The sequence below is a fragment of the Mustela putorius genome, unplaced genomic scaffold (genome assembly GCF_011764305.1).
Source record: "Mustela putorius furo isolate JIRA1106 unplaced genomic scaffold, ASM1176430v1.1 tig00000056_pilon_pilon_pilon, whole genome shotgun sequence".
In the NCBI taxonomy this organism is placed as follows: Eukaryota; Metazoa; Chordata; class Mammalia; order Carnivora; family Mustelidae; genus Mustela; species Mustela putorius.
In genome coordinates, this window is record NW_025421263.1 from 227,586 (window position 1) to 246,138 (window position 18,553).

The window sequence follows — 18,553 nt, forward strand, 5'->3', positions numbered from 1 at the left end:
TTGTCATTCACCTCCTGCAACTCAGCCTCACCAAAAAAAATAAAATACTAAAGCAAAGTAAGATGTGTTTTCTTCCATCACTTTCCATCTCAGCCCTTTCCCTGTTCTGGAGACGGTAGAGGATAAGGCCAGGGTGAAGATGGTACAGAGCTGTTGTCTGCAGATACAGTATTTCGCTTTTAAGCTCAGAAGGGAAGCAGATGAGTGTGTGTGATGTTTTAGCTTCAGGCCAGTCTCTGTCCCTCAGCCTCTGTGTCCCCCAGGGTTGGAGCAGTATTCCCAAATCCCGGGACCCAGATTTTCATGCCATTGTTACTTACCTCCTGTTTAGAAAGCATCCTGAGTGGGGAGGAGGAAGGACGAAGTGCATTTTTAAGGTTTACTCGATTCTTTTCTCTGTAGTGTATAGTTCATACTTCTCTTTTAGGTGCTTTAAAAACAAATAAAAACACAAACAAACAAACAAACAAACAAATAAAAATAAAACGCTCTTCCTTCTGCTAGGTGATTGTAGAGCAGATCGTTGAGTCTCATCCGGATGGCCTGAAGATCATGTATGCTAATAAGCTCCTGGAGTTCGTTCCTCACCACTGCCGCCTTCTTCGAGAGGTCACAGGAGGAGCCATCTCAAGGTGACGTAAAATGCTGTGTATGCACCTGAGCTCAGTTTAGTGACCACCTGTGCCGCTGATCCCTGGCTGTCCTGTCTGACCCGGGAACGTGGGAACGTGTGCTCTTCCCTATTTGTTACCAGTGCTGTGAGGCAGGTGTCGCTTGCCTGGGTTTACAGGGAAGGGAATGAAGAGTGGGGACGAATCTCAACGGAGACATTTGTGTGACTCCAGAGCCTCTGCTTTTCTCTTGTCTATACTTTCTCCTTAACCAGGTTCAAAATCAGAATTGGTTTCCTTCCATTATTGTGATGTCATCATCAGTCTAGAAATACCAATTCATTTTAATTCAACACGTTTTATACTGATGGCAATTAAAGTCATGTTCGGTTTTCCCTCCCTCTCTTATTTCATTTCCATGGCTTTCCAGTTCTGTTTCATGAATATCCCATTACCTTCCACCATCTCCATCATCCCAGTCCAGACCTTTGTCGCCTTTTGTTCGAGGGTAGCGGGCTCCCCCCACCTGGTCTCCCAGCTCCACCTGTCCCTCTTCATTGCAGCCCTCAGCTGTCCCACCTGCCCAGAGCTCTGCAGCCTTCCTGAGTCGCTTGTGGCTTCTCATCGCCCACAGAGGAGCATCCAGTCTTCCTGCACAACCTGTGACCCTTGGTGCTTTAGTCCTAGTGGTTCTCCACTGTAGAACTTTTTACTGTGGAACTTTCCCCCATACCACTATGGTTCCTGGCCAGACAGGAGTGCTTGACCTTCCTTAACACACCTGGTACAGAAGATCCCTGACTTCACCTTGGTTCATTTTATGGTTTTTTGACTTTTTATAATAGTGCAGAAGTGATATGCATTTAGTTTGGATCTTTTCCCAGGCTGGCGATCTACAGTAGGGTCCTCTTTTGTAATGCTGGGCAGGGGTACCGAGCACAGCCCCCAGGCAAACCACGTGATCACGAGGGTCAGCAACCAACACACTTGAACCGTCCTGTTCTGGCTTTCAGTGCACTGTTCAGTAAGTTACATGAGATACCAGACATTTTATTGTGAAATAGGCTTTGTGTTAGAGGATTTTGCCCAATTGTGCAATACTGTAAGTGTTCTCAACACATTTAAGTTAGGTGGGGCTAAGCTCTGATGTTCAGTCGCTTAGGTGTTTTCCATGCATTTTCAACTAAAGAGATTTCCAGCTGAACAATGGGTTTATTAGAAGCCGGGGCCGTCATAAACTGAGGAACATCTGTCTATACTGTGCGCCTCTGTGTTTTCCTTCATTGCTTCCTGTCTCATATCCCTTTGTCTTTCTGTTGATCTGTCAGTCCACATGAAGCTCCAGTCAAATACAACTTCTTTTTTTTTAGGTTATTTATTTATTTACTTTTTAGAGAAAGCATAAGCAGAGGGGGAGGCAAAGCGTGAAGCAGGCTCCCCACTGAGCAGGGAGCCCGATGTGGGACTCGATCCCAGGACCCTGAGATCATGAACTGAGCCACCCAAGCGCCCCCAGGCTATGGTTATTTCAAGAAAAAGTCCTATTTGTGAATTCTTCATCTAGTGAAGATGAATTAAAATCAGAAAGTCAACTCTGCCACCTTTAAAAACCCAGGAACAAAAAAAAATTCCACGAGCAGGTATAACCCTATCCACAATAAATCACTTTCAATCCAGTCCTGAAAACTAATACAGAGTAGGAAGAAAGCATTACAGAAAAATTTTGTTTTCATTAATCAAGCTGGAAAATAACAGGCCTTACACGAATGCCCTTTAGGAAGACAGTTCTTATAGTTTTATGTTGATGGAAACTAACATTACATTCGAAATGCATGTTAAAACCATGACTGTAGACTAACTACCACTTTCAGTCATAAGAAGATGAAAAATGGTTAAGAGTCACCCAAACTGAATCCTGGTTCCTCCTGGAAAATGTGTTCCTAAATATTTTCCCCCTGAACTACTGTGCACTGTTCTGTATCTTACACAGCAGATACTGCGATGCACAAACACATCCAGAAGGCCTTGGAGGGCTGACAGCCTGCTGGAACAATGAGGAATTCACCCGGGTTTCTGCCTTTCTGCCGGGCCCAGAAAGTTCTGGGTAACCCAGGTGACGTGTCATGAGAATACAAGTGTGCCTCACACCGTACGTATCATCTCCTCAGGGTAGACACCAAAATCCATGTTCATATATGAAAATCCGAGATGCGTACAGAAATCAAGAGTGATTCTGTCATCTTGAAAGAAAAACACACTGTTACGCTGCCACATGCCTCGTTTCTCCTTGAGTGACTGCAGGAAGTAGGGATTGCAGTCAGAAGTCTCAGAAAGAAAAATTAGAGTAAGGGCAACACCTGAAGTTTACTCCTGAAAATACTTGGAGAACGACTGTGACCAATAAACCAGGGCTTAGTTCATGAGACTATGTCAATGAGCTTATACCATCCCATGTCCTGGTCAAACCGTCATGTCTGGGAGATGGAGGGACGTCTTCATCTTCCAGAGCTACTATTAGGGAAAAAGGTGGAGACAATACTGACTGAGTCCCTCCTTCAGCAGGAGAGCCAAAAACACCTTGCCCCTCCATAATCCCAAATGAAAATAAACATCTCGGGGCACCTGGGTGGGTTAAGCTTCTGCCTTTGGCTGGGATCGAGCCCCACATCAGGCTCTTTGCTCAGCGGGGAGCCCACTTCCCTCCTTCTCTCTCTGCCTGCCTCTCTGCCTACTTGTGATCTCTGTCTGTCAAATAAATAAAATAAATAAAATCTTGAAAAAAGAAAAGAAAAGAAACATCTCATTTTACTAGTGTGCAGCAGAGACTATGCAGGAGAAATTATTATTATATTATTAGATGATATTATTATTATTATTATTATTGTACTATATTGTTAACCTTTTGAATTTGGACACCTAAAATTTTTAATAAAATATGAAGGCCTTTTTATTTTTTTTAAGATTTTATTTATTTGAAAGACAGAGATCACAAGTAGGCAGAGAGGCAGGCAGAGAGAGGGGGAAGCAGGCTCCCCACTGAACAGAGAATCCGATGCAGGGCTTGATCCCAGGGATCATGACCTGGGCTGAAGGCAAGAGGCTTTAGCCCACTGAGCCGCACAGGCGCCCCATGAAGGCTTTTTTTTTTTTTTTTAAGATTTTACCTATTAATTTGACAGAGAGATCACAAGTAGGCAGAGAGGCAGGCAGAGAGAGAGAGAGGAGGAAGCAGGCTCCCCGCTGAGCAGAGAGCCCGACGTGGGACTCAATCCCAGGACCCTGGGATCATGACCTGGGCTGAAGGCAAGAGGCTTTAGCCCACTGAGCCACCCAGGCGCCCCATGAAGGCTTTTTTTAAAGAAAAAAAACTTCAGATTATATCTTTATCCTAGAAGTTCCCACTACAACTGGCTTCTGTCTTGGCCAACACTTAGCCATTCAGATAAAGTCCGTATTTAGTGCTTCGTGTGTATGCATGTGTAAAATAAGAGGACAGTCATAAATCTTTAAGATTGTGTATAATAACCGTGAAATAAGGATTCTTGATACACAAGGTCTCGTCTGGGGAAAACAGCTGGAGAACAGTATGCAGTTTTCAAATGACGGAGGGGAAATACGCATTCGGTTCTGAGAAAGGGAAGGAGAACAAGACCAAATATTAATAAAAGGGAAAAAAGCTTTTTCTGCCATCTTTCTGTGCCGCAGTAACAGTGTGAACAAATGTCCCACAGATGCCCTCAAGAACATTAACACTGCTGAAAGGGGGGGCGAAGGCCAGGTTCTTAGGAGGCCATGCACCAAAGTCATCGTCCCGTTTCCTCACTGTGATGACGAAGAATGAGTACATTGGCAAATTTGAAATTATTGATGACCACAGTGCTGGGAAAACTGCTGTGAACGTCACGGGCAAGTTAAACAAGTGTGGCATGACCAGCCCTAGACTTGTATAACTGAAAGATCTAGAAAAGTTGCAGAATATTTCCATCCCCTCAGTTTGGTTTCACTGCATGGAAAAATTCTTCTGGCATCATGCACCATGAAGAAGGAAGAATCCAGGCAGGAGGGAAAATCCTGGGATTCCTTTTTCCTAGAAATATAATATACATGGCACGTGAAATGCCTCAATGGGGAAAAAAAAGGAAAATAAATTACAGTCAACTAATGTTTGACAAGAGTGCCAAACAATTCATTGGGGGTAAGAACAGTATTTTACTCCCAAGCAGCCACATGCAAATAATGTAACAGGAGTCCTGCCTCACACCATATAGAGAAAATAACCCAAAATGCATCAAAGACATAAATGTAAGCATTAAAATGATAAACTTCGGGATGCCTGGGTAGCTCAGTTGGTTGGACGGCTGCCTTCTGCTCAGGTCATGATCCCGGAGTTCCCGGATCGAGTCCTGCATCAGGCACCCAGCTCCACAGGGAGTCTGCTTCTCCCTCTGACCTTCTCCTCGCTCATGCTCTCTCTCATTGTCTCTTTCTCAAATAAATAAAATCTTTTAAAAAATAAAAATAAAATAAAATGATAAAGGTTCTCAGAAGAAAACACAAACGTAAATGTTAGTGGTCTTGAATCTAACAATGGCTCCTCAGCCATAACACTAAAGTACAAGCAACTTAAAAAACAATAAACAAATAAATGGGACTCAACCAAAATGTCCCAGTTTTGTGCTTCCAAGGACCTCATTGACAAAGTCAAAAGACAAGCCACTAAATGGAAGAAAATATTTGCAGGTCATATGTAAGGAACATGCATTCAGACTGTGTGAAGAATTCTTACAACTCAAATAAAAAGACAACCCAGTTAAGAAATGAGCAAAGAGAGGTGCCTGGGTGGCTCAGCGGGTTAAGGTGCTGCCTTCGGCTCAGGTCATGAACTTGGAGTCCTGGGATCGAGCCCCGCATCGGGCTCTCTGCTCAGCAGGGAGCCTGCTTCTTCCTCTCTCTCTGCCTGCCTCTCTGCCTGCTTGTGATCTCTCTCAATAAATCTCTCTCAAATAAATAAATAAAATCTTTAAAAAACATGAGCAAAGAACTTGAATACACATTTCTCCAATATTCAGATGTATACATTAATATATAAATGTATATATAAATATATTTTACATGATCATATATTTATATAAACATATTTGTGTAAATATATTTACATTCTTAAATATGTATTTAAATATAAATAAAATATGAAATATATAATATATATTTAAAGATACATATAAGGTATATATAAATTATATGGGACAATAAGCACGTGAAAATATGCTCAACATCACTAATCATTCGGGAAATGCAAATCAAAACCATGGTGAGATACCACCTCCCACCCTCGAGGATGGCTACTATAAAAAAACCCAAAAGCAGGTGTTGGAAGGATGTGAAGATCTGGAACCTGTAAATTGCTGGTGGGCTTGGAAAATGGTGCAGCCACATTAGAAACGGTTTAGTAGCTCCTCAAAATGCTGAACACAGAGTTGCCATATGACAAACCAATATCACTCCTGTGTATAGAGCCAAGAAAAAACTATGCCGACACAAAAAGTTGTGCATGAAGGTTTAGGGTTTATTCGTAATAGTGAAAAGGTGAGAACAACCCAGATGTTCATCAACTGATGAAGAGATAAATAAAATGTGATCCATCCAGCCAGTGGAATATTATTCAGCCTTGAAAAGGAATAGAATTTTGATATGTGCCACGACACAGAGGAGCCTTGAAAACATTCTGCTGATTGAGAGAAGTCAGTCACAGAAGACCACATATTGCATAATTTGATTTATATGGAATTTCCAGAATAGCTAAATCTACAGAGACCGAAAGTAGATTAGCGGTTGCCTAAGACTGGTGGTGATGGCTAAAGTTTTCTTTTGAGGATGATGAAAATGTGTAGGTAGTTCAGTATAGTATAGTTAAATATAGTGAAAGCCATTAAATTGTCCACATTAGATGGTGAGTGGTATGGCCTGTGAATTATATCTCAATTAAGCTGTCATCTAAAAATACAAAGAACTTCTATATTTATCAAGTAGAAAACGAATGAACTTGATTAAAAACATCAAAAATGGGGAAAATAAAAACAAACAAAATAAGATGGGAGGAATAAAATCATGACTGTTTATCATTAATTTAAATGTGTACAGACTGACTTTTTCTATTCAAGTGCCTATCAGGGGATTACAGATCCACGCTGTTCAAGAAACATACTTAAAATGCAAAAGGGATTGAGAATGTATCAGGTGAGGAGATACCATGCAAAAGAGAAAGCCGGAATGTCAAAATTCATCGCAGACAAGTTGGGTCTAAAGTTATAGGTACTAAGATGAAGAGGGACATTTTTAAAGGCAGAGTTTGGAAAGAAGATGTAAAAGGTATAAGCAGGTATACATCTAACAACATAATACCTAAAGACTCTAAAAATGCAATAACAAGGTAAAATTTTAGCTTTTCAAATGGGAGTATCTACTAGAAGGAGGGAAAAACAAGGACACACAGAAAATAGACATCCTGGGGCGCCTGGGTGGCTCCGTGGGTTAAAGCCTCTGCCTTCGGCTCAGGTCATGATCCCAGGGTCCTAGGATTGAGCCCCACATCGGGCTCTCTGCTCCGCGGGGAGCCTGCCTCCTCCTCTCTCTCACTCTCTGCCTGCCTCTCTGCCTACTTGTGATCTCTGTCTGTCAAATAAATAAATAAAATCTTTTTTAAAAAAAAGAAAATAGACATCCTTATTTCCCTCGGAAAACATTTCTTTCTTACACCTAAGGAAAGCCATATTTGTAAAGATTAATTGCATACTAGGCAACAAAAGAAACCTTTACAAGCCTTCCAAATTAAAGATTTAAAGAACAGTTCTTTGATCACAATCCAGTAGAATCAGAATTAGATAACCTGGTAACAAAAAATTGAAACTACATACAAGTTAAGAAATACAGTCTTCAGTCAAAGAAGAAATCATAAGACGACTGAAGAAAATCTTGAAAGCAATGGAAAGGAGACTATATCATACCAAAACTTACAGAAGACACCAGAAGTTATACTCTAAGGAGACTTTAGTCAAATGTCTTCAATTTCAAACATTTTTTTGAATAAAAGAAACTACTCATTTACACCCATCAGAAAAGGGCAGCTCAATCAAAAGAAAGGAAGTAGTTATAATAAAGATAAAATTTTTTTTAAGATTTTATTTATTTATTTGACAGAGAGAGAACTAAGTAGGCAGAGAAGAGATATGAGCCCGATGCGGGACTCGATCCCAGGACCCCGAGATCATGACCTGAGCCGAAGGCAGCGGCTTAACCCACTGAGCCACCCAGGCGCCCCATAAAGATAAATTTTTTAATAAAATATGAGGGGCAAATAAACTCAAAGTTGTTTCTATGAAAGTCAAATGAAATAATAATAATAAAAAAAAACTTCACATGCCCTATTAAGGATAAGAGAGGGGGAAGATGGGGTGTGGGAGGAGGTGGGGAGAGGGAAGGGGAATGGGGAAAGGGGGGTTTCAGGGAGGAGGGGACAGAGAGAGGGAGAGAGTTGCAAAACATATAAGGATTGGGAACAGATATAAAAGCAAATGCATAATATAAAAGAATCACTAAACTGCAAGGCACTTTATACTAATCAATTTGATAACCTAGAAGAAACGATGATTTCCTAGGAAAACAAAATCATCCAAATGATTCAAGAATGGAAAATTAAGAAGATGTGTTCCAAGATCAGACAGGTTTGCAGCTGGATAACTGTCATTCTACTTTTAAATGGCAACAGGCAATTAAACAATAATAAGTCAATTCACTTGATGAAGCTGAGCACAATTTTAATACCCAAACCTGAGAGGGAGGAACGGGGAAGCTATTAACAAATCTGGCTTAGGACAGATTAGTTAACAGAAACTGAACTAATGTTAGCAAATAACAGAAGTCAGGCATCTATCAAAGGACTATATCCTGAGACCAACTTGGATTCATTCCAGGAAAATAAAGGGAGCTCAAGACCAGAAAATCAGTAAGATTTACCTCATCACTAAATTAACTGTGATAAAACTCTTAAGACCATAGCAATAAATGCATTTGATAAAAAAATAAAGGCACCTGATTAAAGGTGAGCAGCCATTCTTTATAAAAATGAAGATAAAAACAGAAGGACGTTATGCAGGAGGGATTATTAACTGGGAAGCACTAGATCAAGGGGTAGATAAAATGAGCCCATATTTGTTAAACAGTGACAGAGCCCCATGCGTGTGTGGATAGAGGCGAATGAGCTTATGGATGAGCACCAGGCTGTCAACAGGTATTATAGGGACGAAGGCAGCGGTGAGGGAGAGTCTTAAACAACAGGGAAGAAGGTAAAAGGAGGATTGCAGTTAAAAATTGTTCATGATACAAACACATGCAAATAAGACCGGATATTTTCCCGTATATAGTTTTTTTAAAACCCTGCACACATTACTGGAACTACCAACTCTTGCTTTCAGCTCCGCAGCCCTCGCGTGCTTTCCCAGTACCAGGATGCAGGGGTAGATCCTCCGTTGGTGACATCCTATGTCATTGTACTCCTAAAGGGACAGGTGAAACAGCGCAGGGGCTGGAGGTCGGAACTTAGGCATCGCTGCGCCCACCCCAGCTCTCTGCTCACCCAGCCCCCACTCTGAAGCAGCGGGCACTTGGAGCTGTTAAGAAGCAGGGATCTGAGCAGTTCTCTGGTTTCCCCTGGAGCCATCTGCATCCATCATATTTCCCACAGCTCTCCCCGAGTGTTGGTGCTGGCTCCCCCCGAGTGTTCCCTTAACTCCTAGCACACCCTTCTTATGACAGCACCTAGTACTCCCCGTCACAGTGCTCTGTCTGTCACATGCATCCATTGATCGACTTTGTGCTGGTTGAGGGCTGGAGCCCCCTCCTGTTAACTTCTCAAGTCCATTTCTAATGCAGCAGCACCTGGCACTTAAGCACCCTGTCAGTACCTGCCAAATGAATGAAATGTACTCAAAACATAGTATGAAGTCTGCGTTTTGAAACTCCTTTTTGGAGCCGTTTGCTATCATTTTCCCAGGCAATTTAAAAAATTTCCAGCCTTGCTGCCAATAACCTGAAGGGGTAAAGGAATGCCGGTGTGCCCCATGGGACATGTCACTCTGGATGGTCCTTCAGCAGCAGGGACTTTGATAGCGCTCTTCCAAACCCAGCAGGATGGTGGAATGGGTACGTGACTGAGTGCCTCCTGGGTCTGACCCTGTGTGACGCCACCTGGTGCCTGCAGCTGCCCTCTGGAAGGTGTTGCTTTTGCAGCAGAGCCGGAGGGCAACAAGCGTGTGTCTGTCTCCAAAGTCCTGGGCACCACATCACAATGGCCTTCCTGAGAAGCAGAATCAAGGACAGTTGCTGATCTTCATTCCTTCCCACCAAAGGTATCTCATACACCATCTTTGGAAGTTGGAGCCAGGGGGTGCCTGGGTGGCTCAGTCGGTTAAGTGTCTGCCTTCAGCTCAGGTCATGATCCCAGGGTCCTGGGATCGAGTCCCACACATTTGCCTCCCTGCTCAGCGGGGAGCATGCTTCTCCTTCTCCCTCTGCCATTCCCCCAACTTGTGCTTTCTGGCTCTCTGTGTGTCAAATAAGTGAATAAAAAATTTTTTAAAAGTTTGGGCCATACTCTTTAGCCATTCTACTTTCCCTGGGGTAATTTGCCACCTCCCTGAATTTACCTGAATCTTTCCCAAAATCTACTTATCTTCCAGCCTTCTTGACCATAATAAGTCTATAAATTTTCAATAGACAGTGTGAGCTTACACTTGCTAATATTTGCATAACATGCACCTCTTTCAATCTCAAAGAAAAGCTTTGCACTACAATGGTCTTTAATCTCCAATTAGGTTCTGTTCCGGGATCCCACTGGAATTCTATGCGCCTGTCCCCAAAGATCTCATAAATTGTGGTCCAGTTTCCCAGCCAGCCAAGGAAAGCACATGGGAAATCTTGCTGAAGTATGAGTAAGAGCCAACGAAAGGGAACATATTTATCTGCCTCGAATGCTGGGACCTGAGGAAAGCAAGTTTCATTACAGACAAATCAGGAAGGAGGTGCAGATTGCTTTTTATGTCACTCTGGAGTGGAGGTCTGCCATTGATCATTAAGGCCATTTCCTGCAATGCACTCACCAAAGTGATACTCACTTCGGAGTGGACAAAACTTAGGAAACGGCCAAGGGGAGCTCTGCTTACACTTTACACTCTCAGCATTTATTTGTATTATTTTCTTTATGGGGCAGTATAGAGACTTGAGACCACATTTAAAAAGCAAAGCTTGTCATCCTGTGGCCTTGGGTCAAGAATAGAGATAGTGCTGCTCATGTCAGTTTCAACCTCCAGTGGCCAAGTGTTTGATCTGATGCTCTTTCAAGTTTTCACCATAGCCTTTATCAAGCTCAATGGCCAATAATCCCACAGGAGGAGATTTTAGGGCCCTCTCAAACTTCTGTTTTGCTATCTCTCCCCAGCCTGCTTCCTCTGCAAAAGTCACCACTTTGCCTGTGCATCTACTACCTCTTAGAGCCTTTGGAATCAGCCACGAATTGCAGTGCTGATTCCTTCCATGACCACATATTGTTTACAGGAAAACTCTTCATTATGCCTTGCCAGTCAGAGTGATGGTTTCATCCGCAACCTGGACCAGGTTCGGGAATGTTCTACACATAAATGTGAGCAAATGTCTTCTGTATTGAGAGACATGTACATGCTGTAAATGGACTCTATTGAAAAACCAATACATAGGGTACACTTATGTCCTGACCCAGCTGGAAGGAGGCACTTCATTTCCATCTTTCAGAAAATTGGTGTAACACATTGATTTTCATAACAAAGAAAGCAGTTTTGTGTCCTCTACCAAAAGACTGTCATAGTAAGCAATAAATTGCCTCTTTGGGGTGAACAAATTAATAAGACATTTTCTAAATTTCAAAATAACAAAGACAGAACGATGTCTGTAATGCTAAGTGCATCCCCTTCGTTGCAGGGCATTGTGTCATGGACCACCTGAGCAATGACACATGGTGGCCGGTAGTCTGATTTGTACATCAATTCACCTGGCAACCTGTTAAAAGAAAGTCTTGCACATGACAAGCTTTCAATAAGACACTGACAAGATGGCCAGGAAGCCCCCTTAGCTGTCTTTTTCAGGTGTCCAGACATCTAGTCAACCTACCTCACCAACTCATCACCATGCTTACTGGAGTAAACCCAATCTCTTCCTTCCCCCCTGGAGATGGGAGAAGAGCCACTCACACGTTTGTATGGAATTCTCATTCCCCCTCGCTCTGTCCCCACATGGCGCTGTCCATGTAATAAATAAACAAATCTTTATGTCACCCGGAAGTTCCTGGGTCAAATTACACAACTCGGACAATTTTGGGTCACTACAGCCTTTTGTTTTTCTCTCCACCTTAAGCCTTCCGGGTGACCAACAACTATCTAAAACTCATGTTGCTGCCATATGCTGTTGTTCTGCTTCATCTTCCCAGTAAAGTTCAGTATTTTTCCCTAAAGTTTGGTTTATCAGTATCTCCAGCATCTATCTCCAGCTAGGGTCATGATCCCAGGTCCTGGGATCAAGTCCCACTCTGGACTTCCTGCTCTGCGGGAAGCCTGCTTCTGCCTCTGCCTCCCATCTCTTATGAATAAATAAAGAAAATCTTTAAAAAAAATTTAAAAAACCATTCCTATCTTCCCACTTTTAAAGATTAATTCTAGGAATTATTGCTATAAATCCAGTGTCCTATCTCTTTCTTAAAAAGTCTTCTCCAGGGCACCTGGGTGTCTCAGTTGATTAAATGTCTGACTCAAGATTTTGGCTCAAGTCATGATCTCAGGGTCATGGGATTGAGCCCTTAGTGAGGCCTCTGTGCTCAATGGGGAGTCTGCTTCTCTCCTTTTCCCTTTGCCCCACCCCCCTACTCACATGTGCACACACGTGTTGTCTCTCTCTCTCTCAATAAATAAATAAACAAATCTTTAAAAAGTCTTCTCCAAAGGAAGTTTGACAAATAGTCCAGTAAGGGGCAGGAGGAAAATATTATAAGTTTTATTCATATTTCATGTCATCCATTTAACTGTTTAGCTTTTGCATGTCATTTATAATGTGCATAATAATTTAGTAGAGTAGTAGAGTTTATACTTTATCAAAAATTTGCTTAAATTGGTGGTATGTCCACAAATATTTTTTATATGTATGTATGTATGTATGTATGTATGTATGTATTTATTTTTGTGAAAGAGAGGTGCACAGTAAAAAAGGGAGATCACTGCTCCAGGGACCCAGATATTTCCCCAAGTCCTGTTTCCTTCCATTCCCTCTGGGCTTCATTAGACCCCCTTAACACCAATCTTGTCCCTAAAACACGCCCTCTGCAGCACCAAGTTCAAATGCTTAACTCGGGCCATCACTGCAGGCTGTACCGAGATGACCTTAGGGAAAAGGGTGGTGGGTCTCACGGATTAGCTGTGTCACCTCCATGAACAGTCTTTTGTTCTGAACAGCTAGTGCAGCCCACGTTTGCAATCACAGGCTCTGGCATCAGAGTGGGCATAGAGCCCAGCTGGCCCCTCAGTAGCAATATGGCTTTGGGAAAGTTGTGTCATTTCTGGCCCAGACTTAAGGCTCATCCATAACGTGGAGGAGAAGACAGTGTGACCCTCAGTGGGCTGTTGAAAGGATCATGAGATGGTTCGACTCAGGTGCTCCGAGGTACCCAGCACACAGTAGGCCCACAGTAGAACAAAAAGTTGTTCTATTGATCTTATAGTTACTATTACTCATACTAACAAAACTGATAATTTTAGATGATTGTCAAGTGAAGTGTCTTCGCCTGGATTTCTAAGATTAACCTACTTCAAAATGAATTCTGCTCTACTGTGAAAAACGAGCTAACCAGCAGGTTTCTTCTGCGTCTTTTCTGAACTTTTTAGGATCCTCTCTAGAGAAAGGTTCTAAAGGAAGGCAAAGTGCAGAAATACTCTTGCTTCAAAGGATGTGTAGGAAATGATTAATTTTGCCAAAAAACAGTGCCTTGAACATAAAAGATGTTTGACGAAGCTCACTGTAGACAGTGTATCCCTCCAGGATTCATAAGTTGAAAACTCAATGTCCAAAGGGACATAACTAGGAGATGGGGTCCTTGGGAGATGTTTAGGTCATGAGGGTGGAGTCCTCATGGGCGAGATTAGTGTCTCCATAAGAGAGACCCCACAAAGATCCCTCGCCTCCTCCACCTTGGAGGTTATAGGGAGAAGATGGTCATCTGTGACCCAGGAAGTGGGCACTTGAACAGACACGGAATCTTCCAGGGTCTTGATCGTAGACTTCCCAGCTTCCAGAACTGAGAGAAATAAGTATGTCTTTAAAGCACCCAGTTTATGGTGCTCTTGTTACATCAGCCCAAACTAAGATAAAGCTTGTCTCTTATACTGAAAAATAACACAAATGTTAACAACAATTAAAAAAAGGAACATTGTGGCCAATGACATGTAATGAACATCATCTCTCCTCTACAGTGCCAAGAGCTTAATTAGTTTCGGGCAACTCAGTAGAGTATGATTAAACCAAAGAGCAGCAAGATGTCTAAATGCTCAAGTCCTCTGCCTCCTACTTTTCTGCCAAAACAAAAGAAAAGCCCTAGGCTGGTTTTGGTTACCACCAAGCACAAAACAGCCAAATTCCAAATTAAAAAGCTCTGGGGTTTAATTGTGGATGTATGGAATTACATAGAAGCTCTCTTTGATCATTCCAAAGGATGTTTCCCTCAAAGGTTACAAATACATCTCAGCCTACCAACCATCTCAGGCCTACCACAAAAATTATATATATACACTTTTAGCATTTTAAAATGTGTCTAAATTTCAGTTTCGGATCCAGTTTTGACTATTGTTATGGGCTTATTTGGATGCCCCCAGATTCCTACGTTGACGTCCTAACACCCAGCATCTCAGACTGTGGCAGTATTCAGAGACAGGATTTTTAAAGAGGTGATAAAGGGAAAACGAGCTCACTGGGGGTGGGCACCAAGCCAACAGGACTGGTGTGCTTACAGGAAGAAGAGATTAGGACACAGACAGTACAGACTGAAGGACAATCGTTTGAAGACAGAGTGGAGAACACAGCTATCTGCAAGCCAAGGAGAGACGTTTGAAGAATCGAACCCTACTGCCACCTTGATCTTGGACTTCTAGCGCCCAGAACCATGAGAAAATAAATTGTATGTTGCCTAAGCCACCCGGCTGTTATTTTGTTTACAACAGCCCATGACTCAGAAATTTGAGGACCTCCCCACCAGACTTTATCCTGAAGTTCTGTTTCAGCTTCAGGGGCTTGTGTAATACTACTGTATCAAGGAGGGAGGCTCCTGCCATTCCCTGCACTGGGCCATTAAGACACTGCACAGCTGTCCCCAGGGCTGGCTACATAATTTACAAGCCCCATGCAAAATGAAGATATAGGGCCCTTTGGGCAAAAACAGGGAGGAAGTGTTTGTTAAAGGTACTAAAATAGAAAGCTCATTTCCTCCATCATCTGTCTTCTGAAGGGGCATGGCTGCTGTTTTCTATTTGCATTTAATGCAAATAAAAATTTTAAAATGTGATTATGGGCATGATTTATGCCATTCATCTTCACAGGGTGCAATGTCAGTGTTAAATAATTCACGCAGGGATTCCACAGCTGGGGCACACCCACGTGCCCTCTTCTTATCAGAACCGTAGAAATCCTGCACAAGACCAGCTCTGCCATCTTTACCTCACCTGGGGACTCACACCTGTTCCACCGACCCTGCTGCCCTCGGCTTCCTGATGATAAGGAACTTGACAGGATCAGGAGCCGGGGGCTGCCTCTCTTTCCCTTCCCTCCTAAGTCACCACTTCCAAGGCTTGGCTAACACAGGGAGGTGACATGAGTGAGAAAGGACAAGACAGGGTTCTGGGCTGCTCACAAGAGGCCACCGCCTCCTGCCGATGCTCAGAGCAAGCTCTGGTCTGTAGGGAAGGCGAGCTCCGGTTGACTCGGTCATAGACATCACGTGGTCAGCGAGTCTCGTTGACCACCACTCACGAGGTGTCCATTTCCATGCTGTGCTCACCGGGCAGGGCGAGCAGTACATGCAAATGAGGAGGCAAGGAATGGTGGATACCCACAGTGGGCTGTCCCCTCCGCTCTGTACGTGCTGTGCCACCTGTTATGCCCCAATAATGGGTCCATGATTAAAAGAGCGAGACTGATACAAAGCGAAGGTCAAACAAAGCTTTATTTCACACCAAGCATCAAGAATCAAACTGACCAGCCAGGGCCACTTTTCTTACAGAGAAGTCAACCCCTATCTCCTTTACGGACTAGCTTTTAAGGACATAGGCCATGCGGTTGGGCCTGGTCATGCACAGGTGGCCAATGAAATTGTAACACACAGAGAAAGCTGCACAGTGATGCTAGGTGACCAATTGAATTACAACTTACCTTTTAGTAGATATTTGACCTAGCCTATCACCTTGGTTAGGATTTTCGCCCAAAAGACTCACAAAGGCCGGGACCCATACTCCTTGGTAGCTAGGGAGACAGTATGCAACCCTTCACTGATCAGATGTCTTACCTGGCCTGACCCACCCTTGTATTTGGGCTTTGTTACCTGAGGTTGACTTCCAGGACTTGTTTTTAAGTAAGTCCCCTGGGAGAAGGGGAGCAGGGACAGCTTAAGGGTTAAACAACAAGGTTATTGTGTAACCTCAATGGAAGCCACTGGCTAAAATATAAAAATATAAAATAGGTCCTTACACCACCCCCTTCGCTCAAAAAACACAAAGTCAAAAATAAAACTGAGTAATTCCTAGACATTGAGAGAGAAGCACACTGACTTCACCTTAGAACCCTTCTGAGGGCGGTGCTTTGCAGGGAAGGGGGGTGTGAGGGGCTTGGGGGTGGATAATGGGACCTCTGAGGGTGTGGCCAAAGGGCAAGGCCCTTTGGGAAGGGGCTTTCTGGGGGAGGGCCCTTCTGGGAGCAAAGCCCCTGGTGGGGGCATTCCCTCTGGGGGCAGGGCTGGGAGCAACCCCAGAAACCTGGCCCAAAGAGAAGCTGGTCCTTTCTCTCCCTCTGCCCCCTTTCCCCTGGGACCCCTAGGCTTTGGAGACTAAAGTCAAAATTAAAGGGGCGCCTGGGTGTCTCAGAGGGTTAAAGCCTCTGCCTTCGGCTCGGGTCATGATCCCAGGGTCCTGGGATAGAGCCCTACGTCAGGCTTCCTGCTCTGCGGGGAGCCTGTTTCTCCCTCTCTCACTCCCACTGCTTGTGTGCCCTCTCTTGCTGTGTCTCCCTGTCAAATGAAAAAAAAAATCTTAAAAAAAAAATTAAAAAAAAAAAATTAAAGCCATATGTCTAAATGGTTCATACTGTGGTTGGGTAGTGTTTTTAACATATTAATTGACTGGTTTTTCTCAGTATTTGTCAAACCTTTCACAACTCAAGGCTTTCTCTTAAGCAGCAGCGCAAGGCTGGCCCTTCAGTTGGGTCAAGCTGTTTGGTGATTCTCTGTAAAAACCCACCCTCTTGCGCTGCTCAGGAGGGCAGTGTTGCATCCTAGGATAAACATAAATATATATCAAATGTGTTTACAAATTATATTTATATGTATACATTCAATTCTATGTTTACATATATATGTATAAAATAAAAATAAAAATATTGTTTAAAAGGCTGTTTTCCGGGGTGCCTGGGTGGCTCGGTGGGTTAAAGCCTCTGCCTTCGGCTCAGGTCATGATCCCAGGGTCCTGGGATGGAGCCCCGCATCGGGCTCTCTGCTCAGTGGGGAGCCTGCTTCTCCCTCTCTCTCTGCCTGCTTCTCTGCCTACTTGTGATCTCTGTCTGTCAAATTAATAAATAAAATCTTAAAAAAAAATGCTGTTTTGCAGGTAACCTGGGTGGCTCAGTCCTAAAGCATCTTTTTTCCACTCATATCATGATCTTAGGGTCTTGGGATGGAGGCCCACATTGGGCTCCCTGCTCAGCAGGAAGCCTTCTTCTCCCTCTCCCACTCCCCCTGCTTGTATTCCTGCTCTGTCTCTCTGTCAAATAAATAATTTTTTAAAAAGAAATACTTTATTAAAAAATATATGTAAAATGCTATTTTGCCCTCTATCCTGGTAAGATTGAACACATTCCTAACAAGAGATCTTCCTTGACTCCGTGATAAAAATTTAACATTGTCTTAATGAATCCTCACAACATCTGCCTCCCCAACCCTTCTCAGATGTTACAGTTAAGGTTCAGTGAAGTCCAAACACTGGGCCTGAGGTAATATACCCAGTATGTGGCCTCTTGGCATAGTCTAGCAGCCCAAATTGGGGGCGAGGGTGTTTGAGTGTCATTGGCCAGGATGAAAAAGCTGAAAGATGAAAAGAAGGATAGTCTTGCTTTTTGGCCCAAAAAAAGAGGATTTAGAAAGAAAGAGACCTGTCGCCCAAAGGAGGAGGCTCCCCACTGATCCCGGCTGGGCAGGAGTCAGAGCAGAAGGAAAACTCCCATCACCAAGGAGAATGGGCTTCTCCTTCATACAAAAGCATAGGATCCCTCTCACCTGATATGTTTCTGTCCCATGGTCATCCCCCTGTGCCTGCCCCATAATAGCATTCACAGGAAATGGCTGAGAGATACATTCAACTTGCAGAATTATAGCAAATAAAGTAATCTTTGACCCATCCTGGGAGCTTCTGATTACTGGGAGGGGCCAAGCCATCCTAGGGCAAGTGCACTCATTTCAAGAACCAGTAAAATGACTCCAAGAGTATCATAAGGGCTAGTGATCATGACTGGTCCAGAAATATTTCTGGGAGTCCCTTTTAACATCCCTCCCATCATTTCTTCTCATCTCCAAGGGAATGGTACTTAGGTATTCTGAAAGAAATATGCATGACTAGTAA

The 18,553-nt window shown here is 43.3% G+C and overlaps 1 protein-coding gene across 8 annotated transcripts in view; it reads left to right on the forward strand.

The window, feature by feature from the left end:
• LOC123392340 (conserved oligomeric Golgi complex subunit 2-like) overlaps positions 1-18,553 on the forward strand; it is a 69,105-nt gene that overhangs the window by 37,935 nt on the left and 12,617 nt on the right. Inside the window, exons 5-7 of one of the 8 annotated variants that reach the window (XR_006607077.1) lie at positions 505-632; positions 10,481-11,304; positions 14,689-14,709. Coding sequence is in view for 6 of the 8 variants with exons in the window: in XM_045081109.1 (XP_044937044.1) it covers positions 505-632; positions 11,220-11,304; positions 14,689-14,787 (312 nt within the window). In the remaining 2 variants the exon portion in view is untranslated. Of the gene's footprint in view, positions 1-504; positions 633-1,174; positions 1,986-2,601; positions 3,267-9,796; positions 10,016-10,480; positions 11,305-13,441; positions 14,867-18,553 lie in introns of those variants that run through there. The other 7 variants (XR_006607121.1, XM_045081109.1, XM_045081351.1 and 4 more) reach the window with 7 other exon arrangements.